The sequence below is a fragment of the Halichoerus grypus genome, chromosome 11 (assembly GCF_964656455.1).
Source record: "Halichoerus grypus chromosome 11, mHalGry1.hap1.1, whole genome shotgun sequence".
Lineage (NCBI taxonomy): Eukaryota > Metazoa > Chordata > Mammalia > Carnivora > Phocidae > Halichoerus > Halichoerus grypus.
In genome coordinates this window covers 95608121-95634286 of record NC_135722.1, presented here as the reverse complement: position 1 = coordinate 95634286, position 26166 = coordinate 95608121, and the positions used below count along the sequence as shown (strand labels likewise).

General features: G+C 36.5%; 1 protein-coding gene across 6 annotated transcripts in view; it reads left to right on the top strand.

Annotated features, from left to right (window-relative positions):
* ARHGEF12 (Rho guanine nucleotide exchange factor 12) overlaps positions 1 to 26166 on the top strand; it is a 145822-nt gene that overhangs the window by 74746 nt on the left and 44910 nt on the right. For 5 of the 6 annotated variants that reach the window (XM_078058857.1, XM_036115453.2, XM_036115451.2 and 2 more), the window contains 9 exons: positions 10763 to 10861; positions 11485 to 11534; positions 13036 to 13093; positions 15632 to 15810; positions 17046 to 17123; positions 17316 to 17435; positions 19037 to 19177; positions 23702 to 23776; positions 26036 to 26128. In XM_078058857.1, the coding sequence (XP_077914983.1) occupies positions 10763 to 10861; positions 11485 to 11534; positions 13036 to 13093; positions 15632 to 15810; positions 17046 to 17123; positions 17316 to 17435; positions 19037 to 19177; positions 23702 to 23776; positions 26036 to 26128 (893 nt within the window). The remainder of the gene's footprint in view (positions 1 to 10762; positions 10862 to 11484; positions 11535 to 13035; positions 13094 to 15631; positions 15811 to 17045; positions 17124 to 17315; positions 17436 to 19036; positions 19178 to 23701; positions 23777 to 26035; positions 26129 to 26166) is intronic. The other variant, XM_078058860.1, reaches the window with a different exon arrangement.

Sequence of the window (26166 nt, the reverse complement as noted above, 5' to 3'; positions counted from 1 at the left end):
ATGCTGTTCGTGTATGATTTATCCACAACAGCAAAAATACATTAAGTATTTTATTTCTGTGGCTTGAAGAATTTGTTTATGCCTTTCATAAGTTTCCCTGCAGCTTATTCTGAATGGGAAAATGTCAGAATGACACCTTTTAAAAATAATTTTCACAAAGAGCAGGTTTAATCTGAATGGTTAACTTTTGCAACAGATGATTGAAGCACTAATATTTCGAGGCTGTGTCCTGTCTTCCAAAGATAATTTAAACCATGTTTGTGAAGTTCATACACGTTTTTCCCTTTCCTCTGCACAGTTTTACCTGCCCTCTTCCCTTGTTTTGGCATCCGATTAGTGCTTTGAGAAAAGTGAACAGGAGAAATACTGCTTGGAACCAAGACTTTTAAAATAATCTCTGAAAGACTAATAAGTTATTCCTTTTTAAGAAGATTCCAAATTTGGCCTCAAAGGAAAACCAGGTCTTCTTTAAAAGAGCCAAAAGTCTATCAAATGGAAGTTTCCCCAGATGTAGCTGTGTGTCCTAGCCTGATAAACATGAAAGGAAAAAAAAATATATGAAAGCGCCCCTCCCCCCCAAGACATTTTATATCTCCTGACACTTGAGCCCCATAGTGTCACATACTTTTTAATATTATGAGGCCTCAGTGTTTGCTTTTAAACAAGTTATTGCTTCTATGTTAAATAGATAAATATAGCTCTTTGCTTCGGTTTTTGTGACCAGTGCCTTTTTGTGTGTAGTTAAACCTTTTACAGTTAGTTCAAGACCAAATGTGTTCCATGCTGTATAGCATGGCAAGTGTATGTTTTTTTCTTCTGTCCAAAGTATTTGGCTCCTCCTAAGTAAGAAAGAGCTTCCGAATTTCTCAAGACATGTCTCTCTGTTCCATGTAAAGAGCTTCCTATGGCTTATTCTCTCCTTAGGAATGTGAACACTATCTTTATTGGCTCCCTTCTTTTCCAGTAGCCTTTGAAATGTTGTATTTCACCTCCCCCACCATTTTCCTAGATCTGTGGTATGTATGCAAAAGCTTGCTATTTGCTTTGGATGCTAGGATGTTTGCTTTGGATGATAGGTATGTATGCAAAGGCTCGCTGTTTGATTTGGATGTTAATATTTCAGTGATAGGAATATTAACACTAGTTCAGACATGCCATTCGCTTGTTAGTAATAGAAACATTTTAAGTGGTAATGGGGAAATAAGGTGTGGCTTCTCTGTATGTTTGTTTCTTGAAAACCCTCGAAATACCTTTTTTTGGAAGGAACTGAGCCATGGGTCCTTCAAAAGCACTTATAAAAGGGATGACTTGATCAGAACAGCATTAGTGTGCTAACTTAAATCTCTTTGACATTACAAATATTTTATCACCTGTGTGAATAGACTTCCTCAGACTTTGTGCCGTTAGCACAGATGAAAAAGAATCTCTAGGGAGTCGAGAAAAGCGTGGGAATGATGGAAGATGATTGAGTAGAGTCATGGCAACTGCTGACTTTGCCTTAGTGTAGGATCGATCTCTGACCAAGCCCACTTCTTAAGTTTTGAGATTTTACACTGTCTTGGGGTAGAATTCATTAGCTCGATACTTCGACAAATGCTAGTTCTTCCCTTAACAAATTGTTTATTTTGAACTCTCTTAGCTATTTTTAGAGCTGTTTTGGTGAGATAGATTTACTCGGCTCATTTTAAAAGAAAACCAAGTGCTTGTTTTGCATTGACTTCTTTTGTGAAGTTTCTGCCTGGGGCAGGAGGTCAGTATTTATTCCATTTCTTCTTATTTTTCCCTCTGTACCTTTTGGAGTCTATTGATCACATGCAGATCATGTTTCTGATCTACAATTTCAGTTATACTTAATTTTCTATTTTTCTCATGAATCTCGTAATGGAGAAATTTTGTGGATTTTTGTGGGACATGAGAGAGTTAGCGAAGGAATTTGGAGTTTCACAGCACCCTCTTCTTGCCTTCTGTCTTGGCTTCATGAAGAGATCTAGTTGATAGGATTATATACAAAAAAGTAAGCCATGTCTTTTTGAAACTATCTTAATCTGCTGGGGCTGCTATAACAAAATACCAGAGACTTGGCTTAAATAACAGAAATGTATTTTCTCTCCCTTTTAGAGGCTAGAAGTATGAGATGAGGGTGCCAGTTTCTGGTGAGAGCCCTCTCCTGGCTCACAGATGGCCCCCTTTTTGCTTTGTGCTCACATGGTCCTTCTTTGGTGCAAGCGCAGGTAAAGAGAGAATAGTCTCTCTGGTGTCTCTTCTTATAAGGACACTAATCCCATCAGGAGGTCCCCACTCTTATGACCTCATCCAATTCTAATTACCTGCCAAAAGCCCCACCTCCAAATACTATTACATATTAGGGGTTAGGGCTCAGCGTATGAACTGGGGGAGGCGGGAGGGACACAAACAGTAGTCCGTAACAGAAACAAACTGTTAGTACTTGAACTGTCCTGGTTGGATACTTCAGAGTGTATTTTTTTTTTTTAAGATTTTATTTATTTATTTGAGAGAGAGAGCGCAAGCATGAGAGAGAGCTCATGAGCGGGGGGTGGGGGGGGGAGGGCAGAGGGAGAAACAGACTCCCCACTGAGCAGGGAGCCCGACATGGGACTCCATCCCAGGACCCTGAGATCATGACCTGAGTCGAAGGCAGACACTCAATTGACTGAGCCACCCAGTTGCCCTTCAGAGTGTATTTTTAAAAAATTCTTACCTTTTTTAAGTTCAGCCTTCTCCAACGTATAAAGGTAAAAGTCCCCAAGTTATTCTTTCTGCTTTCTTCGTCAGCCTGGCAGAGAACACTGTAAAACAGGAACCTTCTATGTCCTCATAAGTCCCTCACTTCCTAACCTCTTCAAGTCTGACTTCTGAACACATACTATCTGGAAGGTGAACCAAAAGATCCTACTTGAAAATCTGTGAACTTTTTCTCAGTTCTCACCTTCCTCTGAACAAATTGGCAATGCTGATACCCTTTTTTTTGGTTTCTGTAATATTACATTAATCTGGTTCTTTTCTCTCTGCAATTGTTTTCTCTTTTGTTTACTTGATTGCTTTTTCCCTTTTATAGATGTGGGGGTGTCCCGCGTTTCTGTCCTTGATCTTTTCCCCTTGTCAAGTGTTCTATTTTTAACTGTTTACTGAATACTTTCACTCTGACCATCTTTCAAATTCAGAATAACCAATGTGCAATTCATCCTTGTTCCCTGTGGCTAGAAATCAATCTTCCTCATGATTCCCTGATTCTTTTCATCGCACTACCATTCTGCCACTCACCTAGTCTCGTTTTCTTCAAGTTATCTTTGACTGCTCCCTTTCCCCTGTCCTCGGGAGTCAGCAATTGGCCAGGTCCCGTGGATTCTACCATCACATTATCTTTCATCCCTCAGTCTTTGGTTCTGTCGCCACTGTTTTGTTCAGTTTTCCATCGCATCATGAGACTATTTGCAGAGACTCATAACTTTCTTTGACGTCGATTTCACATTGATTCACTTCCTTTTCTCCATTCCACTCTCTCTGTTAGATTAATATGATTAAAGTAAGGATTTGGTCATTCACTTAGGAAAGTACAAAGAGTTAATTAAGATGTGCTGTAATTTGTTTCCAGTTTATCATTCTGCCTTAATCCACTGCTCTTACTTCTCCTACCATTTACCTAAAGGTACCAGCCTGTCCTCCAGTTTTCCCTTTCCAAATATGGCTTGGTATTCTTCCTTTGCTCATGCCATTCCCATTGTTTTGAATGGTTTACGTCCTATAATTCTCCACCCTACAAGGCCCAATTCAAATACTGCCTCCAGCACAGGGCTTTCCTGGGTTTGCCCCGAGCCTCTGTGGTCTAACCTTTGACATCCTGCTTTGTATCTAGTTATTTGTGTTTCTGTCTGTCTTTGCATCTCCCACAATGCTTGCCACAGTGGAGGCACTCATTTAATGAGTTTTGAATGAGTGATTATTGATATCTGAATGAAGTATTTTAGTAAGGAGAACTGATAGCATAAGCATCTTGATTGGATTTTTCTTCTCTTCAGAGAAATTTCAAGGTACAAGAAAATGTAACTTAGAAAAGAGACTTACTGCTGGTAATAGTCTAAAAGAATGAAATCAGCATACTTGGAAGTTAAAGCTTCCTCTTGCTGGCAGCATTGTGCATTTAGAATCCAGAAGCTTCTTAATCAAAGGATTATCTGAGGTCTTACTCATAAAACATGTATGTCTGGCAGCAGTTTAAAAATGAGCTGTTTTTATGAGGTTGCACATGGTCTTTCTCCACACCCTTCCCTGAAGCTAATTCTTGAGAGGTGAGACTTAGAGAAGTTTGGTCATGTAATAAAATGAAAGGTGAAGAAAGACTAGTGTGCTTCCACTAGAATAAATGCAGTATGGAAGGTTTGGCACGTTGCCTTGCATATTTAACACTCCGTTTTCCATAATTTGCTGTTTGGTACTATTGTTGTTGCTTTTTTCCAGGAGTGTATTACAGTGAAATCTGAGAGTACTTTCTCCTCTTTTTCAGAGTACCTTTTTATGACTTCTTCCGCTCCCCACTCCAAAGCCTTACAAAGGCTTAATTTTTTTCACTTTCAAAATACCATCCTTGGTAATTATCTTTTGAGTAAGAATCAATTGTTTTGTGTTGGTTTCAAATACCACACTGTCATAACAAGAAAAAGAAATGCTCTTTGTTATAAAGAGAAAATAAAATTTAGGAAAGGATAGTATTTATATAAATTTTATAGAACATTTTTACTTCACTGATGATATGAAGCATGAGATCTATTATTGGCTTCCAGGTGAAATAGCATAATCCTTAACAGACAGGAAATAAATAAAAATGTATTGGTAACTAGAGGAGTTATTTTAGGGTAGGTGGGAAATCAAATTGTTTCAGTTAGAATTTAGGCAGGGCAGGAGGAGGTTAGTGTCCTTCTAAAAGTATTTCTCTACTTGGCATGGTTTTCAGGGCTATGATTTTACTTTTTCCTAGAAAGTGATTGGGTATGATTTAAAATTTCCTGTATCTAAAATGAATTCAAATTTACTTCGTAAATATTCATTGATTACCTGTTGTATGCCAGGCACTATGACAAGGGATAGAGATACAAAGATAATAGGATCTGTACCTGCTTTCTAGGAGTTCACAGTCTAGCACAAAAGAAGAATCTTAATACATTGTGGTTAAGTACATGAGATATGCACTTGTTTACCAATACTCCATGTGCCCTTAAAAAGTAGATAGTTGTGGGAAAAAAATCTTCTATGGCACTAAGAACGATGAGAATGAAGAAATATTACCATGACCAAATTTCAGGGGAGGTTGAGCCTCATCATTATCTTATTTATTGGACACTCTCTGCCTGTCTTCACACACAGTGCTTGGATGCAGCTCACAGTAAAGTGATTTGTGACCTTATAAAAACTCATATTCAGAGGTAAACACATTATATGGTAATTCTAATAGACAATAAGTAATTTAGCATAACAAACCAGCCAGCAAACCATGGACTATATGTGTGTGTAAAAACCAGAAAAAGTGGGGCGCCTGGGTGGCTCAGTTGTTAAGCGTCTGCCTTCGGCTCAGGTCATGATCCCAGGGTCCTGGGATCGAGTGCTGCATCGGGCTCCCTGCTCAGCCGGGAAGCCTTCTTTTCCCTCTCCCACTCCCCCTGCTTGTGTTCCCTCTCTTGCTGTCTCTCTCTTTCTGTCAAATAAATAAATAAATAAAATCTTAAAAAAAAAAAAGTAAAAATGATGGAAGGTGTTGGTTGGTTGGTTGGTTTTAATTAATGAAATGTGAAAATGGCTATTTTGGAGTTAGGGCTCCACTTTTAACTTTCCCTTCTTTCATAAAATCTATGGGGCCTGTTACCTGTCCTATACTCTGATTCTTCATTAGACATTGCCATTGTTTCCCTATGTCTCTGTTGTCCTTTCCTGCCAAGATTTTAAGTTCTTTGAGGGCACAGACTTGTAATAAGTTTTGTCTTCCTCACAACACCCACAGACTGCAGTGTTAAATGACTGATAGATGTTCGATGCAAATTTGCTAAAACAAAAAAGTGGATTTTTGTTTGTCAAAAAGGACACTTCATCGATGTGATAATTTAGTCCTTGGTGATTTCAGGTTGGTGTATCGGTAATTTCAATGTGAAGTATTGCTGATTTCAGTGTTAAGGGTGTGAAAGGTGGAATTTATCTTCTGTGGTGGGTTAAAACAGCTTCTGGTCTACAACAAGTAGAACATTTCTCTCAAGGAAAGAAAAAGCGTTTTATTTGATTTTGAATGGGAAGAACATAATAGATCTAAGCATTTGAAAGACTGGATTTCTGAATTTTGAAAGACTGGATTTCCAAATTTTGAATGGCATGGTAGCTTAGTTTTTTTACTTAATTATGACCCCAAGTCCAAGTTCTTGCAGATGATATAGATTCCTAGGACAAAATAGTATCATCAGTTTGAATTGCATAGATTCTGAATTGGCTGTATACAGAAGGCATGTTTTCCTTTTGTATTGTTTTAGTGATTCTTATGATTCTATATGATCTTATATGTTAAGTACATCAAGTTCTCAGATTAGCAGATAGACTTGGAATAATAATAAAGGGACAATATAGTGGGGTTGGGGAGAGGAGAAAGATGAATAGGATATGCACACAGCTCTTTCTCTGTTTCCTCCTTATCCTTTGTTCCTCCTCTCCTTTTGATGTAGAATTAAGAGGGAAAGTTATCAGGCTGGACAATTTTGAATCGTAGAAAACAGGTTTGCAATATTCTGAAGTAATCCTGCTACATTTACTCAATTTTTAGCAGTCTGTTAGGACCCTAGGCATATTTGCTAAAATTGACTCTGTCAATAACCTCCCTCTCTGAGCTTCCATCCATCTCTAGACCTCCCAACTCTTCTAATTTTTATTAATTCATGAGCAATTAAAAAAAATTCCTTCTGTGTCTGAACATTTGCCAGTTCCTGAAATAAGACTGTAAACAAGAATAGAGCCCCTACATTCTTGAAGCATATAATCTAGTCAGTGGATAAAAACAAATAGGTATCAATTGGGAGCCATAGTGTTACTAGGGGAGTAAATAGAGGGCGCTGTCTGTAAGGGGGAACCTAACCTGGTCTGGATATTTAGGAAAAGCTTACAAGAGAAGGTGATTTATTTCTTCAGGCCTTCTTGCTGTCTCCTATATTCTAAAGTTGACTTCTTAGAAGAAGCCCTGCTCCATAATATTTCCCTTCTCTATTCCTTCCCCATCCAAAACTAGTTTGCTTGTTTGTTAAAACAAAACAAAATTTAGACAAAGACATAAATGAGGATTGATCCTTTTAAGGAGCATTTGCATTAATGATAGGAGTTTAACATAAAAGTGTTTTTAATTGATGGCATGGATAGATGAGTAATATATTCCTGAGCAGGAAAATCCAAGGGCGTTGTAGCCCTAATCATAATAAAATACTATGAGTCCTTATTTGTATCAGGCATTAAGCTAAATACTTAATATATATTATATACAAGTGAAATACACAAACGTAGAGCACGAACGGGGTGGGGGAGGGCAGAAGGAGAGGGAGAGAAAATCTTGAGCAGTTCTCCGCAGAACGTGGACCCGACATGGGGCTTGGTCTCACAACCCCGAGATCATGACCTGAGCCAAAACCAAGAGTTGGACGCTCACCTCACTGAGCCACCCAGTTGCCCCAAAACGTAACAAACTCTTAATGCCAACTACTCCTCTCCCTCATTTTTTACAAGCATCCTATTCTCTACAGGGATCAGAAAAACAGTCTGTTTAAGAAGCCCAGGGGCTTAGCACAGCAAACCCCAACGTTAGAAACGTTTAATTCACTGATTTTCATTTAGCTCTTAGGAGGTGGGATGGGAGAACTGGGGAACATGGATATAGTATGAGAAAAATATTGTGTTGCAGTTGTCTTGATTTTTATTTTGAAGTCACAATAATTTATTTATTTTGAAATTTTAAAGAATTGTAAAGGAGATCATCAAATGTTTATGTTTCCAAAACTGGGCATGGATTTTAAAAGATTCTGGTAAAACATTGTCCTTATTCTATTCTGAAGGTCTTAATTCTTATATTTATTGTATTACATAGTAGAAATTAATAAAGAATGCTTTTTCCTTGATTTTATGTATTTATACCCATTCTAGTTACAGTTTTTTCCAAATACTTGAAGGAGGCAACATTATGTCAAAGATTGAATTCTGATAGGTTATCTTTCCTCTGCCCCCATTACAATTTACTATTTTGTGGGAGTGGTGCATTTGTTAATTCAAATACTGTTTGGTGTATAGTAGTCTCTAGAATTGAGGGCTAACAAATTTTGATGTGGCAAATCATCTTTCTTTAGGGACAATTTACATAAAATAAGATGTCCTTTTAAATGTACAGTTGGATGAGTTTTGACAAAGGAATACATTCATGTAACCATTACCTTAATTAAGATATAGAACATTTCCATCACCCCAGAGAGTTCCTTCATTTCTCTTTGTGGTCATGTTCACCCTTCCTCTCCACTATGGAACCACTAATCTGCTTTTAGTTACTATCCTTTAGTTTTGCCTGTTCTCCACTGGAATCATATAGTATGTACTCTCTTTTGTGTCTGCTTTCTTTTGCTTAGCATGATGTTTTTGTGATTTCATCCATGTTTGTTGCATGTATGAGTTATTACTTTTTTTCCTCGCTAAGTAGTACTTTATTATAATGGATAAACAACAGTTTGTTTATCCATTCATCTGTTGATAGATGTTAGAGTTGTTTCTAGTTTTGGCTCTTGGGGACAAAACTACCATGACTATTTGTGTACCAGTCTTTATGTGGACATGAGTTTTCATTTCTCTTGGGAGTGAAATTGCTGGGTCATATGTAAATGTGTACTTACCTTTATAAGAATTTTCTAAACTGTTTTCCAAAGTGTTTGTACCATTTTACACTCCCACCAGCAATGCATGAGAGTTCTAGTTGCTCCACATCCTTCTCAACATTTGGTAATATCAGTCTTTTTATTTTTAGCCAATCAAGTTAGTGAACAGTGGTATCTCATTGTGGTTTTAGTTTGCATTTTCCTGATGACTGCGAATGTTGAGCACCTTTACATGTGCCTTTTGGCCATTGGGGTATGTTTCTTTGTGCTGCGTTTGTTCAAATCTTTTGTTTTATTTTGTTTTAAAGTAATCTTTATGCCCAACACGCAGCTTGAACTCACAACCCCAAGATCAGGAGTCGCACACTCTACTGACTGAGCCAGCCAAATGCCCCGAAATCTTTTGTTCTTTTTAAAATGTGTCCCCCATTATTGAACTGTAGAGTTGTTCTTTTTAAAATATAATCTGAATACAAGTCCTTTATCAGATATTTGTATTATGAATATTTTCTCCCACTCTGTGCCTTGCCTTTTCTTCTTCTTATCCGTGTCTTTAGAAGAACAGATATTTAAAATTTTGAGTCCAATTTCCTGGTTTTTTTCTTTTATGGTTGGTGCATTTTGCATCCTAAAAGATGTCTGCCTACCCTAAGGTCTTGATAATTTTCTCCTGTATTTTCTTATAAAAAGTTGTAGCCTTTGTGTTTAGGTACATGATTTGCTTTAAGTTAATTTTTTGTTTAAGGTTATGAGTAAGTTCATGGTTCATGTTTTCTGTACTGTGATCCACTTATTCCGGGCTTTCATTTGTAGTAGGCTCACATACTTGTGACATTTCATTAACAGCAAGAAATATATGTATTCATTAATATGCAGTCTTTAATATATCCTTTGTTTTGTACATCAGACTTACTTAAAAGGTCATGCTCTTTGTGTAAAAATCCTTATTTTGAAGAAATTTTTATTTTCCAACCATCAATATACTTGCATTATTTTACATTTCATATATTGATTTTTGGTGAAACAATTAGATTCTGCAAAGCTGAAAGTATTAAATCTCTGGCTAACACAGAGTTCAGGATCTTAAGATCTTGATCTGTGATCAAACAGCCCTAGGTACTAATCAGGGTTCTGTGATGGGACATCCCTGTTCCTTTGGTTGTGGTCCTCTTTCTTTCATCTTGCCTTGACTACTTTTGTTTGCTGTTTGCTAGAAGGAAAACAAATTCTCCTGTAGGAATCAGGTAAGTAAGTGAAAGAAACGGATTGGTTGAGCTCAAAAGTTCTTTATCTTTTCTACTTTTTTCTCCTTTCTGTTTATTTTTTCTATGAGCCTAGGTCTTTCTTCTCTTTGAACATGTTCTTTCTCCCTTTTGGGAGAAGAGCTGCCATGCTCTGCAGGCACCTCCTTTCTTTAGATAGTGTATTTTTCTGAGAATGAGATTGGATTTCTCTGGGGTTTACCATGGGATGCTTCTAGCCTAATGTCCCAAAATGTTTGATTTTCTAGGGTTTAAACATCAGTTAGAGCACCAAAAACACAGGGCAGTGGGGAGGATTTCATGTTACAAATAAATAGCAGAGATGTGAATAGGCCTTCCTTCTGTCTCCTCTCTAATACTTCTTTTCCACTTTGCCATAGCTGTGTTTAATCTCGGAGCAATTCTACTCTACCTCTCCAGTGAGAAACCAATACATATGACTTTGTTTCATTTATGGGGTTAGTACTGTGGTTTGTGATAATGGGTTTCACGTGCCATCTTGTGTTTCTCCAGATAGAATATAGTTTGTTACAGTTCATTACTAATATGTAATTATGTCTTTTTCTCTCCTATTTTCTCTTCTCTCTTTACCCTGTGGTTCTTGTGCAGGTCTTGTTCAGCGTTGTGTGATCATCCAGAAGGATGACAATGGATTTGGGCTGACGGTCAGTGGAGACAATCCAGTCTTCGTACAGTCTGTCAAAGAAGGCAAGGCATTTTTTAAAACGGTCTTGTCACTTGGGAGCAAACAGAGTAAGAAGAGAAAAGCTTCATGTCTATTGCCCAGAATAAAATAATCATATACATTGCAGGTCATATGGCCTGTTTTAGATTGGTGTTTAGTGTCCTAGTTATAGGCATGAATTCACCCCAATTGATTTTCTTTGTACGTACTAGAAAGAAAACAGTCTTATATAGTTTTAGAAACTATATGACTCCTTGTTCATGTTGCTTTATACATCATCACTTAGAGAGGTTTGTGGAATTTTATTTCTTCATGGCACCAGAGATATTTGGTAGACCAGATTAAAGAAATGGTTATATGCTCCAAAACATCCACTTTCCCCAAAATGACAATAATATGTTCTATTACCATATATTGAATACTTTCTTTATGTTGGATGCTGTAATTTGAGGTAGGTATTTTTTACCCCCATTTTACAGGTGATATTAAGGCTTAGAGTGAAAAAAAACATAATCCGTGGTCACACAACTAGTGAGTGGCAGAGGCACATGTTTTTAACCATTTGGTTATTCTGCCAATTGCATGTACTGAAAATTATCAGTGCATGCAAATGAATTACATTTTAAGTAATTAATTTCTTTTACAGATGGAGCAGCCATGCGGGCTGGGGTACAGACAGGTGATCGAATCATCAAGGTAAGAGGAAAAGACTATTACGGAATTTATGGTAGATTTAAAAACAGCATATATTAACCATATTTTATTTTTTTCACTTGGATTTTTACAAAAAGCAGTACATTATATATGATACATTTGTTGACTGTAAAAAGCATTTCATTTATTTTAAAATTAATATTACTTTTTACTGAAGGGCATAATAAAAGGTGTGAATAAATGGAGTCATGTGTGTTCTTAGATAGGAAAGTAACTCACTGTGATAAAGATCATTTCTCTCCAAACTAATCTGTTAGTAAGAAATTCTCATCAAGGGTATTAAAGAGGGCACGTTCTGCATGGAGCACTGGGTGTTATGCACAAACAATGAATCATGGAACACTACATCAAAAACTAATGATGTAATCTATGGTGATTAACATAACATAATAATAAAAAAAATTCTCATCAAAATATATTAATATGACTGGGGAGATGTGTCATTTTTTGTCAAACTGATGAGTCTTCCAAATGAATTTTACAGAGGTATAAGAATAACTTAAAAAAAAAAAAGTGTTATGTATATAGGTATTGTGTGAGATGAGATGGTAGGGATTAATTCAAAACAAGTTGCTCTAGTCTAGATGTAGTCCTATCAGTCCAGCAACAGGCCTTGAATTCTGACCAGTATAGGAAGAGTGGATTGGTCAGTCATTACTCTTGAGACGGTTGAGTAATTTGAATACTTAAAAAATCAAATTATTATACAGGAAAAGGCACCATGAATATATTTACAAACAACTATCTGGAAAAAATTATTTGAAACTACAGAGTAGAATACCTTACTTGTAAAGAGCACTTTTAAATTCCTAAGAGAAGAATAAATAAATAAATAGATAGATAGATAGATAGATAGATAGATAGCCTGATAGAAAAAAAGACAAAGAATTTTATCAGGTAGTTCCCCAAAGTAATTGAAATAAATAATGTATTAAGGAGGATATGTCTCACCTCACTGATAACCAAAGAAGTAGAAATTAAAATGATAGGTGAAGGGGGACCTGGCTGGCTCAGTTGGTTAAGCGTCTGACTCTTGATTTTGGTTCAGGTCATGATCTCCGGGTTGTGAGATTGAGCCCCATGTTGGGCTCCGCACTGGGCATGGAGCCTGCTTAAGGTTCTCTCTCTCCCTCTTCTCCTCTTCCCCTTTTCTCTCTCCCTCTCTAAAAAAATAAAATAAAATAAAATAATAGGTCAAAATATATTTGGTTGTCAGAAATGGTATGTTTTGTCATTTTTAATGGTTAGTTATAATGTCCTTTAAATCAAGGCCTTGTTTTGTATTCAAGTTCATTTTGTTGCTGAGTATACCTTACAGAAGAATTGATAAAAGTGAATATTGAACCAAATATATACATATTTTAATATAGTTCTCAGTGCTATATTATATTATAATTGGTTGTATTATGTATAATAATTCCTAAAGTCAATATATCCATTCTCAATGGAATGTATCTGACATGCTATTTTCATTTTCTTACAGGTGAATGGAACTCTGGTGACTCATTCAAACCATTTGGAAGTGGTGAAGCTAATCAAATGTAGGTGAATGTTATTCTCAGTTTTAATTGGTTTCTGAATGCCTTAAAGCAAGGATCAGAAAACACTTATGTAATAAGCCAGAGAGTAAATATTTTAGGATTTGTGGGCCTTATGGTCTACTACTCTGTTTTCTCTTTGTAGCACAAAAGCACCCATAGGCAGTATGTAAATGAATGGGTATGGTTGTATTTCAGTAAAACTTTATTTTGTCAAAACAATCTGTGGGTCAGACTTAGCCTCTTGGCTGGAGTTTGCTTTAACCCTGCATTAAAGGAAAGTCTGAGGTGAAAATTCTTAATTAATAATAACTATCTTTTGTCCACTTCATGTATGTGGTTGATTATAATATCCTTGTCACTCTTGGTAATATAGAAAGCATATATTTGAAAGAAATGCATGAGTCATCTGAGGGGGAAGAGACTGAGAATTCAGATGGAATGGCCCGGATGAACTGAAATGGAACTTTAAAAATCATCTAGCATAGTCATGTTTCCTCAGATAAGTAAATCATTAAATAAAAACCAGGGTAGTGATCTCTTGGAAATCTCCAGGGTTAAGAATTTAGAATCTTCTGCATCAAAACTCTTCCACGGTAGACTACAAGTAAGAGATAGTTGTTTATGGCCAAGCAGAAACACTACTATTTTATTTAATCCTGTTTTTGTTTCATAGAGTGGACATCTTTAGAATAAATTTAATAAACTGAATTGCCCATCTTACTGTTTAACTAAAGCAACGCCTGAATCCTTTTTACCTTTTCATCAGACTACCAGGGCTTTAAATCGTCCCTGTGATCATAGTTCTTCACTTTAGTACTTTGTAAAAAGAAATGGGATGATCAAAATTAAATCCCCATTCTTGAATCAGTTTGATTATTTATGTAATGAGATTGTGGTTTATACATTTTTATGTGCTACATTAATATGGTGGTTTTTGGTAATAAATATATGCCTGATAACTATTACAAAGAGTAAGATTATTTCTTTAGCTTTTTAGGTTATATATTTTACTCATTCCAGTGTAAATTTTACTTAAAAAAAGTAAATCCTAGCACTGTAGCAGGTAAGATGACTTATCCAATACTGAGAGCCTGTCTAAAATTTTAAAGTAAGGGTAAAACACTATGAGCCTCTAGAACAGATCTAAATTTGCAATGCCTCACACCTGGGTACTCTACTTGTACTGGTCCCTCATGTCCTACTGTGTAATGCATCCTCTGGACATGATAAAAGGGATTTTAAGTGAAAGCAGTTTAAACATAGCTGTAGAAGAGAGGGGAAGAAATAGGAAGCTAGTGGAGGCAAGTAAAGTAAATAAGTATATTTACGTATGTATAAATATATATATATTTACTTATACATGGATAAGTAAATAAGCTATAATACATAACTTTCTGACAGAAATACAATTGAAAAACCTTAAAAAGTGTATGTCCCTAAAATACCCCCATATCATAGCACTTATGACCATTAAGTGTAGAAAAAGGCTTTTAGAACATTCTAACTCAAACACTGAAATAATTGACAGTGAGTTCCATGGGTGGTTAAATAGGGAGAAAAGTGTGAAATACATTTAGAAGTTCTATTGGAAAGTCTAAGAGGAAGATTTTGTCATTCAGAGGTCAGTTATCTAGAAAAGTCATTGCTTTGGAAAGTCTCCTTTCTTCTTGATGCTAGATAAATAACGAATGTCTGTTGTCGAGTCTTTCTGGTCAGGGTTGGTTTTGCTTTCTGTACTTTCTTCCTCCTGTAATATGCCTAGTGAAGTTCTGTCTTCTCCGTATTTTAAAAATAAAACCTTACGGGGCGCCTGGGTGGCTCAGTCATTAAGCATCTGCCTTTGGCTTAGGTCATGATCCCGGGCTCCTGGGATCGAGCCCCGCATCGGGCTCCCTGCTCAGCAGGGAAGCCTGCTTCTCCCTCTCCCACTCCCCCTGCTTGTGTTCCCTCTCTCACTGTGTCTCTCTCTGTCAAATAAATAAAAATCTTAAAATAAATAAATAAAATAAAACAACAAAATAAAAAAACACATTTATTGTGTGTTCTTTTCTAATTTTTGTGGGATATTTTTTTGTCCTTCTCATTTTTTTAAGTTAATTTAAAATTGCATCATGATATTCCAGAAAATCAGTTAAACCCTACCTAATTAGTATCATTTCAAATTATGATTACTTAAATCTAAATGTACATTTAAGAAATTAATTGAACATAACCATTAGTATAAGGTTGCTGTTAACTCACCCTTCCCTAAATTAAAAACAATTCTTGGGATTATAAGTTTTATTTGCCTTTGTGTAATATCTGATCTTATGAAAAGTAATTTGCCATCTGAAAATGGCATTGTTCTTTTAGATTTTTAGGGGAGTCATAAAGAAGAAATGACAAGTTGGTTTCTTTTTCTGTGGAACAATGGTTAGCAGATGATCAAACTTGCTCACATAACTGGATCTTATAGAACTGTCAAAGGGGAAGTAGCAAAATGCTGTAAACAAGCTTTTGATAGTGTTATTTTTCCTTCCTCTCTCTCTCCACCGCAAGCTGGTTCCTATGTAGCTCTCACTGTGCAGGGACGCCCACCTGGGTTGCCCCAGATTCCACTCGCCGAATCTGAAGTAGAGCCATCAGTCATTGGACATATGTCTCCCATCATGACATCCCCTCATTCACCTGGAGCATCTGGGAACATGGAGAGAATTACTAGTCCTGTGCTCATGGGGGTAAGAGGGGAAAACTTCTTTTAAACGCTCAGTTTATAATGATGCCTTTGCTTTATATTAAGAGTTTTAAAGTATTGATCTGATAGATTTAAGTTCAGGATACTGGAAAATAGCTTCCTAATATAAAAAAAATTATGTCATAGTTTGAGATGATTACAGAGTGTTGGGATAGCAGATTGAATTAAGAAATATTTAACACCTGCCATGTACAAAACAGGGTGCCATTCACAAAAATATAATTAAGATACCCTATGTTCAAGGTCCTTAGTTATCTTAGAATATATACTCTCAGAGGACAGAGTTTTGTTTGTTTATTGTTATGTCCCCCGGACCTGAAATATTGCTTGGCATATAGTAGATACATAAACCCTTGTTGTTTGAGATAGAATCAAGAGTATACGAGTAATTATAATACCAAGGCAGAATGTAGACATTATGAGGGGGAAATATTAAGTTCTGTGACAATTCAGAGGAGGGAGGAAGCACATCCGGTTGTAATAAGGAAGGACTTTATGGAAAGCTATTACTTGAATCGAGCCTTGAAAAACAGGTAACATTTAAGTGGTGGCAATGGGGAGGAAAGGAGCCCAGGTAAAAGAAGTAGAATAACTACAGAGAAAGAGCCAAGAAAGCACCAAGTATTTGGGGGAAGTTCCAGGACTTTTGTTTGGCTGGTGCCTGTTAAGGATTTAAGTAGTGGGAGGCTTGAAAACAGTAGGACTATTTATTTTGAAAAATCACAACTACCAGGCTAATTTACGTGTAACTGGAGAGGCAGTAAGAATCCATTAAAATTTGGGGGGGGGGGTCAGAGAGTGATGTGATTGTAGCAGGATTTGAGGAAGGCTAATTAGATCAAATATCACAAGGTTGTGAAACTTCTAAGAAGAGATGGTGGAGAGGAGTTAGGGAGCTGTCTGAGTATTTCAGTCAGGAAGTACTGGGAAGTTGAGTCATGCATGGGGATCGACAGTACAGATCCAAAGGACGGAAAGTGTAAGATATTATTCTTGTACTTAAGGCGACTTCATTTCCCGAGCTAATATCAATATTTAATGTTTTCTTGAATCTAGCTTAGTAAAAATGAAATAGAAGGGCTGAAATTTCCCTGTAACCTTCCGACTTTGAGTGTCATGTCTCACAGCCTATCTCTATAACCGCTGTTTATTTTAGCTTCACTTGCCCTGTATTGGTTGGTTGGTTGTTGTTGTTGGTTTTTTTTATCTCTTTTCTAGGAGGAAAACAATGTGGTTCATAACCAGAAAGTAGAAATTCTGAGAAAAATGTTACAGAAAGAACAGGAACGGCTGCAGGTACTATATTAGAAACGGGGCAGTTTACAGGCCAGTGAAAATGTGAGTGGGCCTAGTTGAGTTGGTATTTGTCGTGATCACAGTCAAGCAGTATTGTAATCAATGCCATCCGCTATTTTATTAAGAATGGACTTTTTCTATATTTTCTTGACATAAGTAATTAATTCTCAAAATATTTTTATAACTTTTCAGTTATTGCAGGAAGATTACAACCGAACACCTGCCCAAAGATTGCTAAAAGAGATCCAAGAGGCCAAGAAACACATTCCTCAGCTGCAAGAGCAGCTATCCAAAGCCACAGGCTCTGCTCAGGTAGCATCACTATTAAAAGTGCTACCCAACTTTTTGCAGGAGATTTTTCTTCTGGGAATGTGTTAGAGAATGTTGCAGTTGCCTTTTTTAAGAAGTTATTTTTTCTAGCATAGGCCAAGAGGATGTCCTGTGTAGCATGTTACAGAAATAATGATTAGCTAAAAGAAATGTGGGCTTCTGATTCTTTGCTTGCTCGTGGTATCATGTTTCTTTGTTCCATAATAATTTTAAAAAGAATGGAGTGCCCTTGCTTTGTTGTGACAAACTACTAAAATGTATTTAGATACATATGTTTACATTTCGAGGCTCATTCTCCCATTCTCCCATTTTGAAAGAGAATGGCAGTTATGTTTTTAAGTAGGAACATAAGATTTTGTAAAATGACAGGCATTATGCTAAAGACAGAGACAAGTGTTTTCTTGCCAATCGTCACTGCAACCCCCTGAGATTGGATACTACTATTGTTTGCCCCCATTTTACATATGCACTTAGAGAAACTCAGAGAAATTAAATAATCTGTCTCAGGTCATGTAGCTTAAAAGCAGTGGAACTGGAATTTCAACCCAGTCTGATGAGTTCAGAGCACTTTCATATTCTTAACAACTATATTTTTTACTGAAATTTTAAACTAGATTTACACAGAATTTGTTACACAGGTGTAAGTTATGGAGATGGTGGTCTCATTAGAAACAATGCTCAACCACATTTCTACTCTATAATATTCAGGTCTGGGATATGAGAAGCTCCTTATAATCTCATCTTAAAGCAAAATGGACATATTCCTGTACCATTTGAAATGAGTAAAAGCTCTTGATTTATTATGCTTCCTGAGTCTGTGAGTGAAAGCCCCAGTTTCATAGAACTCAAAGGATTCTTTGAGATCATGTATCCTCATCTGCTCGTTTTAAAGTCAAAAAATCATGTGATTGAGAAAATTAGGGCCTAAACAGGTTAAATGACTTAGCCAGGGTCACACAGCTGAATGATCTCCTGACTTCCTGGTTCAGTGTACTTTCACTTACACAGTATTTAGCTTTTTTCATTACTTTCAATCCCATTAGCTATATGAGATTTTGAGTATTATGCCTCAGTAATGTTGACAGTTTTATGTTATAATTACTGAGTGAAGATGACATTCTTATTCTGTTCAAACAATAAAAACGTGGTTCCTGGTCTAAAAGCCTGTATTATATTATAGCATTGTGTCCCAGAATTGGAAATTTATTGAAATTCTAAAGTGTTGGGAGGCAGTTAACCAGAAGTTATAGTGTAATAATCTTTACTATAATGGGCAGGAAATATGAATTACGTAATTTAACCAACTATTTTATCTTTTTGCTCTATTCAGAAGTTTGAACTTTTTTTCTCCTTGCTAAAATATCACTTTCCCTGTCTCTAAGATCATGCCATTTTAGAACCACAGAATTAGTAGTTACTTATGCTTTAAATTTTTAGAGGCTTAAGCATTCTTGATCACATCAAACTGGCCAACCTTTACCAGTCTCCATTTAGATGACAGTGCAAGTCTGTTTCTTCATGCAGTCAGTAATGCATTTTTTTTTATTGTGTTGGTGTGTGTGCCTGTGTCTAATCCGTTTTAGGATGGAGCTGTTGTTACATCCTCCAAGCCTTTAGGTGACCCCCTGACAGTCAGTGAGGTGGAAGCCGATCCTGGTGACGGGCTAGGCAGGATTGACTCTAGCAGTGGAGATGCTTCTCGGCCCAGTAGTGACAGCGCAGACGTAAGTGTTCTACGTCTTGATCTTGTTTTCTTCTTTACAACTCCTCCCCGTATTTGATTTTAAGTTATGTGAATTACGAGTTAAGTGAATTAGAGGCGTTCTCTTATTATTTACTTTTTATCACCACCACCCTTAAGGTAGCATTTTGATGAGCAGAAATTCTGGACACTGTTGTCTGTGAGCTTTTAATTCCAGAGGTCACTTTTTCCCTTAGACACACGTTGCCAAATGTTTCTTTTGAGGAGGTGGAATTTCCCAGCAGGCCTCTTGTTTGTGGGTTGAGAAGTTAATAATGCTAGTGTTTTTTTACTGAACCAAGAGGCCAACTGTTGATATCTTTAAGAGCATGTTAATATTCCATTTGTGGTCAGAGTGACTCAGTCTTGAATCATGGGGCACTTTGCCATTACAAAGAGGAAAAGCCTTAGTCCTGTTAGATAGACTTGAGTTAATAGCCCTTGTTTAGTAACACTTTCTTGATTAACCCCCAAATTGCCAGATGAAGATGGATTATTTGTTAGGAAGATCATAAGAAAACATTTCAGGTTGATTATGATGTACCACCGTAGTCATATGAATACTTACCAGCTAAGGTCACTGTTGCTTGCTGAACAATCCTTTGTAAGTAGTATGCAGTGATAGGAATAATGACTTAAAAATAGATCACCCTCTTTAGAAAAGTGATGAGGAAAATAGTCTAAACCAGTTTTTTGAAACTGTGGATTGTGGAATCAATTTAGTGGGTTGGGACTAGCATTAAAGAAAAGAATAGAATAGGAAATAATGTGTTTTGCAAAATGCAGATAAGGTAAGTGCTACTTCTTGTGATTTTTGTTAGACACACACATGCACGTGTGTGTTCGCGTGCTATTGACAATGTAAAATTTCTTATTGAGGGTCATGGTAAAAAAAATTTGAAAGCCACTGGTTAAAGCCATCATTCAGGCTACCTTCTGAGGCTTAGGCCCAATGAATCAGAACTTCATTCAAGGAAAATTTGAGGGTTTTTTTTTTTTTTTGGAAAGATAATGTTAGCAGTCTTATGATTGGATGGGCTCAAGGTTTTAATGAGAAATTTCAGTTTTATCTCAAGAAAAAAAATTTATTGGGCATACATGCCATATGCTGTAATGAGTGTTTTACATTCCTTATTTTAGTTAATTCTCAAAACAACCTTATGAAGTAGTACTATTGTTAACATAATTTTACAAAAGAAAAAACTGGCCAAAGGGAGTTAACTAATTTGCTAACTTACCCAGATAATAGGTAATCTGCCTACATCTAGCTCTAAAGTACCAGTACTCTAAATATAAACAAAGGTACTGAGGAATAAAAATGCATAACATTTTGGGAGACTGGTGAAAATTTTATTGCTATATTATGGTTATGGATGGAATGGCTAAAGTTTATCTTAGAAACAAAGGCTTGAGTTCAGGTTGTAAAAGGCTTCACGTTGTAATAGCAGTACTATGCTTAGGAATCCTTCTTGCATTCTCCCTTTAGACTTAGTGCTACTTCTCCTCTCTGTTTTCATGTCTCTACCATTAGACAGTTTCTTAAGAGGACAGGGACAGTCTTAATTTGACTTTATGTCTCCAAAGCCTAGCAGATCCTACAATTAGGAATTCACAACAAATGGTACGAAAGAAAAATTTGAATTTTATCTTGTATTTAGAGGAATGTTACAATAAAATGTGTGGCTTAGAAATAGAACTTTATGAAACACAGAATGAATTGGCAAGTGTAGAAATAGGCATTCCAGTGACTTGAGACTGTTTGAGATGTAGATGTTTCATAAGTATTTGAATGAACAACAGAATGAATGAGAGTTTGGGCTTTATCTTGCTTGCAGAGGAGAAGCACAATCAGGAACATGTCAGTGTGGAAATGAATTAGAATAAAGAGACAGGGAGATCTGTAAGGACAGAGGACTGCTTGGGTTAGTAGGCCCTTAACAAATGTGCGCTGAATGGCTAATAAATAGTTAACATTTATTGGCTACCTCCTCTGTGTCAGCAGTTGTGACTAATGCTGTACAGATACTCTTTTAAATTCTCCCAATAATATCAAAGAAGTAGTATCACCATTTTATATAGAGGAAACTGAAGCCAGGTAAATAATAAACGGACGTTGTAGAAATCCAGGGCAGGGATGATACAGTACAGATAGGGTATTCACTGAACTCATCACAAACTAGTTTAATTCCCACAAGCATCTATTTGAAGCGAAAGATGTGCTGCTTTTAGCTTATGGATTTCCACATTTGTATTAAGACTGTAGGAACCAGTCTTCCTGTCTTTTCAATCAGTGCCTTTAATTTTTTTTCCCATTTTCTGCTCACTTTTATAAAATGATCTTCTTGTAATGTTTGTGATATCATTATTATTGTAAAGCTCCCTGCTTATGCTCATCTCAGAGAAGGCTTTGAAGAATACCCACACACCCAGTCCTCACAACAGAAGCAGGTTCATCACAAATCATCATCTAAAATCTAGAGCATCTGCCTCTCTGATTTTTGTGAATTTGTGGCTGATGTTTTTAAAAACTTATTGCGGAAAAATTTTAAACCTATTCAAAAATAGAGACTAGCATAACAATCCCTTCTATGTACCTGATCACCCAGCCTCAGAAGTCATCAACAAGTACTCAGACTTGTTTTGTCTGTGTCCCCCATTCTTCACACCCTCCAAATACTGGAGTATTTTCAAATAAATCCAAGACATTATTTCATTAATCTGTGTCTGTAAGAGAAAAGACTTTTTCAAAAATACAGCCATAATAACATTATCATAAAATTAAATTTCTTAATATACAATTTGATTACCCTAATTGTCTCATAATGATCTTTCTGCAGTTGGTTTATCTGAGTCCGGATCTAGTCAAGGTCTTCAGCCTTTGGTTCATAAGTCTTTTAATTTATTACCTCCTCTTTTTTTTACCTAGCTATTTTTTTGTGACAGAAACTGGGTAATATGCCCAGTAAAACAAACTCACATTTTTAATTGTATTTTCATGGTATTGTTTAATGTGTTCATCTCTATATATTTCCTGAAAGCTATTAGTGAGATCTAGAGTCTTGATCAGATTAGGAGCTGTTGTTTGGCAAGAACAATTCATGGGTGGGACTGTGTTCATCCTGTTACATCACATCAGGAGGTGAATGTCTGGTTGTCTTTCTGTGACTGTAAGTTTGTTTAAGGTGTTCAGATGATGTCAGCATGGTTCCTTCATAATCAACTTTTCCACTAAGCTTTTATGTAATGTTCTTACCAGTCACTGATGATCAAAATGCCTGCATCCATTATTTAATTAGTGGTTTCAAAAGGATGATATTATAATTTTGTCATTCCTTCTGTATTTACTAGTGGAATTATTTTACAAAGAAGAATCTTTTCTTACTAGCTTTTAGGTTACCCTAAAATATAGCTTATACAGGAAATGCAGGATAAATACTTGATTCGTATCCCTCTATATATGTGTTTCCAGAGGAGTCAATACCCTAACAAAATCTAATGGTCACTAATGTGGGGGGGTGGTGTGTGCACATGCATATGTGTAATATTTTGAATTCGTAGACTTTAACATATTTGTTTATTGTGTTTTAGTCCATTGCAGTCATTATTTTTTGTTGTTGCTGAAACTGTCCCTCTTCTGGGCGGTGGGAGCTCCCTTGAGTTGTCTTCAGTATTCTTTTAACATGACATCCCAGTACCTTTGGTAACTTTCTTACTTTTTGGTGTGACAAGGTTATTCTAGCTTCTTCTTTTATATCTCTTGCCCAATACCCAAAGTCCTCCATTTCTCCAAGGTGGGGTTTATATTTGAAGCTACTATTGTCTTTATCTTGTGCTGTCTTGATATATGTATAAATAGCACGCATCTTCCCTGTTGGCATTCACACAAAAATCTCTTGTACCTCATTTTCAGCTGCTCTGAAGAATGGCTTCCTTGCTTTGGGGTGTTGCTTATCATCCAGAATTGAAGTTCTGCACATCATATTGTTTCTGGTTTATATTAGGACATCCCAAACATACCCTGCAAATTTTATAAGCATCCACAAATCACTTTCACATGATACTCACAGAAACATAGACAGAAGCTTAATTTTATTCATATAAATAGGCCAGAATGCTTTTAACTTGCATAGAAAGAAGAGTTGGGGGCGGGGGGGTTAGAAGAGGTGGATAAAGACAGAGTTTGACTTTAACATAATGAGTTTGAGGTACGTAATACATCTAGTTAGGGTTACTTGGTAGAAATTAGCCTGTAGGCCTGGAGTTCACGAAGTACAACTGTTCTCTTAGTGTGATGCTGTTTATCAACATAAAACTAAAACAGCTGAGAATAAGTGTCTTGTCAAAGTCAGGAAAACAAATAGTACAGCCAGGTATTATATGAAAGATATTTAGTGGTTTCAAATACAAATGTGAAATTCAGAACCTATTTCTTCACCCTATTTTTCCTTATCCCTTTTTTGGTGAGCCTATTGAAATGAACTGAATGTCTTTTTTTTTTTTTTTTTAGAGTCCCAAGAGTGCCCTGAAAGAGAGGATTTATCTAGAGGAAAACCCAGAGAAAAGTGAAGTGACTCAGGACACTGTGAGTATGAAATCCACGACATGGTCGTGCTTTCTTTAGCTTTCCATCTACAGAGACAGACACACCTCATATTTGTGGATTGGGGGTGGGGGTGCGGGTTGGGAGAGAAAAAGTTTAAAGTTACTAATAAAGACTTGATAAATGGAGAGCTACTCCATGGTGGTTGGTTGACATTAATAGGTGGTTTAATGTTATTTCGCTTATTGTAGTAAAATACACATAATATAAAATTTACCATTTTAATAAGTTTGTGTATACAGTTCATTGTCATTAAGTTGTATTGTCACTGTTGCACAGCCTTCCCCGTATCTGTCTTTCCTCTTCTCCGACTCAAACTCAGTACCCATTCGACACTGCCTCCCCACTACCTCAGCACTGGGCAACCACCATTTTCCTCTGAATTTAACTACTTTGGGGACCTTATATGAGAAGCATCATATGAGTTTGTCCTTTTGTGACTGGCTTATTTCACTTAGCATCATGTCCTCAAGGTTCACCCGTGTCGTAGCATGTGTCAGAATTTCCTTCCTTTTTAAGGCTGAGTAATAAGCCATTGTATGTATAGACCACATTTTGCTTATCCTCTCATCTGTCAGTGAACACTTGGGTTGTCTCCACCTTTTGGCTATTGTGAATAATGCCACTATGACCATGGAAATACAAATATCTGTTAGGTTCTTTCTTTTGGGTATTTCTTTTGGGTATTTATTCAGAAGTGGAATTGCTGGATTTTGCATATTCTTAAGTGAATACTTTTTAGCATTCTGATTTTGTTTTTTAATTAGATTTGTATCAAGTTTTATAGTAAAAGATTTAACAGCATATTGTGACCCATCAATTATTAGCAACATAAGGACTACTGAAAAATCAGAGACACTGAAACAGCTATAAAATCAGAAGTTGTCTGACCACCACTCTAAACACATTTCTCTTGTTTTACCATATTTTTAAAAAATGACTACAGCCTTGGCGTTCAAAAAACAAGGAGTAAGAAAGGCAGAATCGAGTTTAGAAAATGCAGATACAGAGATCTGCATCACACCTAAGGAGGGGAGACAACAGCTACGGAGTATTTTGTTTATAACTGGATCCATGTGCATAGCTTCGGCTCGGACTACTATACACACGACCCCCAAATCAGGATAGCCCCGCTCTCCTTGCTCAGCCCCACATCTTGCATGTTCAGCTGCTGTCAGGTTTGAGCCGAACTCATTCTTTCCCTAGATCTTCCCAAATTTGTATTTCTCTTCATACTGCATGGCCTTAGATTTTAGTATTTGTGATCTTCAACCATCCCATATTTTTTACATTATACGTTAATGCCCTTACACTGCCTTTTTCATGCTAAATCCAACTTTGTAAGTGAGCTGACAAATGGATGAGCTATTATTGCATGGGAGGGAGCTCTGCCAACCTACAATTTATGTTTGCAATTTTGGTTCTTTGTTTCTATACAAAATGATTTTAATTTTGTGTGATTACTTGAAAATTTTGTTGCATTATGCCAGCGATTTTCAACCAGGAGTGATTTTGTCCCTCAGGGAACATTTGGCAGTGTATGGAAACATTTTTGATTGTCATGACTGGGAGGCTGCTGCTGGCATGTAGTGGGTGGGTAGAGGCCCAGGATGCTGCTCAACATCGTACAATGCACAGGACAGCCCCCACAACAAAGAATTATCCGGCCCCAAATGTCAACAGTGCCAGGGTTGAAAAACCCTGTATTATGCACTTACGAAAATGAATTGAAAATGAAAAAACAGGGTTCAGGGACAGCTTTCAATTATGCGATGTTAATAGAAGTCTTTGTATTAACCTCTCTCCTCACTTCGTCTTATCATTTCTACTCTCGTTTTTCCTTTGTCCTGTGGTCTTCATTCACTTTTCTTACTGTCTCTTTAGAATTCTAATTATTTACGTAAGCCAACTTTCTGCCTGTGACAAGGTTTATATGAAATGAATGGAGTACACACAGTGATTAGAATCAGATATCCAAGAGTGTAGTGAGCAAAAGGTGTTAATTATTTCCAGAGGAAATTTTTTTTTTTTCTCTCCAAGAACAGTCGATACTGTTGTGGTTTTCTTTGCTAAAGTGATTCATTGCCTTGAAAATTTGAGAATCACTTCTTTGAAAATAAAGCACTTAAAGGAAAATAAATAAAAAGGAATCAGTTTTAGTGAACCATTTCTTTTTGATGATTTGGCTTCATTCTTTCTCTGATTTGACCAACAGATAATTTTTCTGTTCCTTTTCTCTAGGATACTCAGTCACTCATCGGGAGTCCCTCTCCCCGTATAGCACCTCATATTATTGGAGCAGAGGATGATGATTTCGGTACTGAACATGAACAGGTGATGACATTTTTTTCTAAAACACAAATTATTAATTC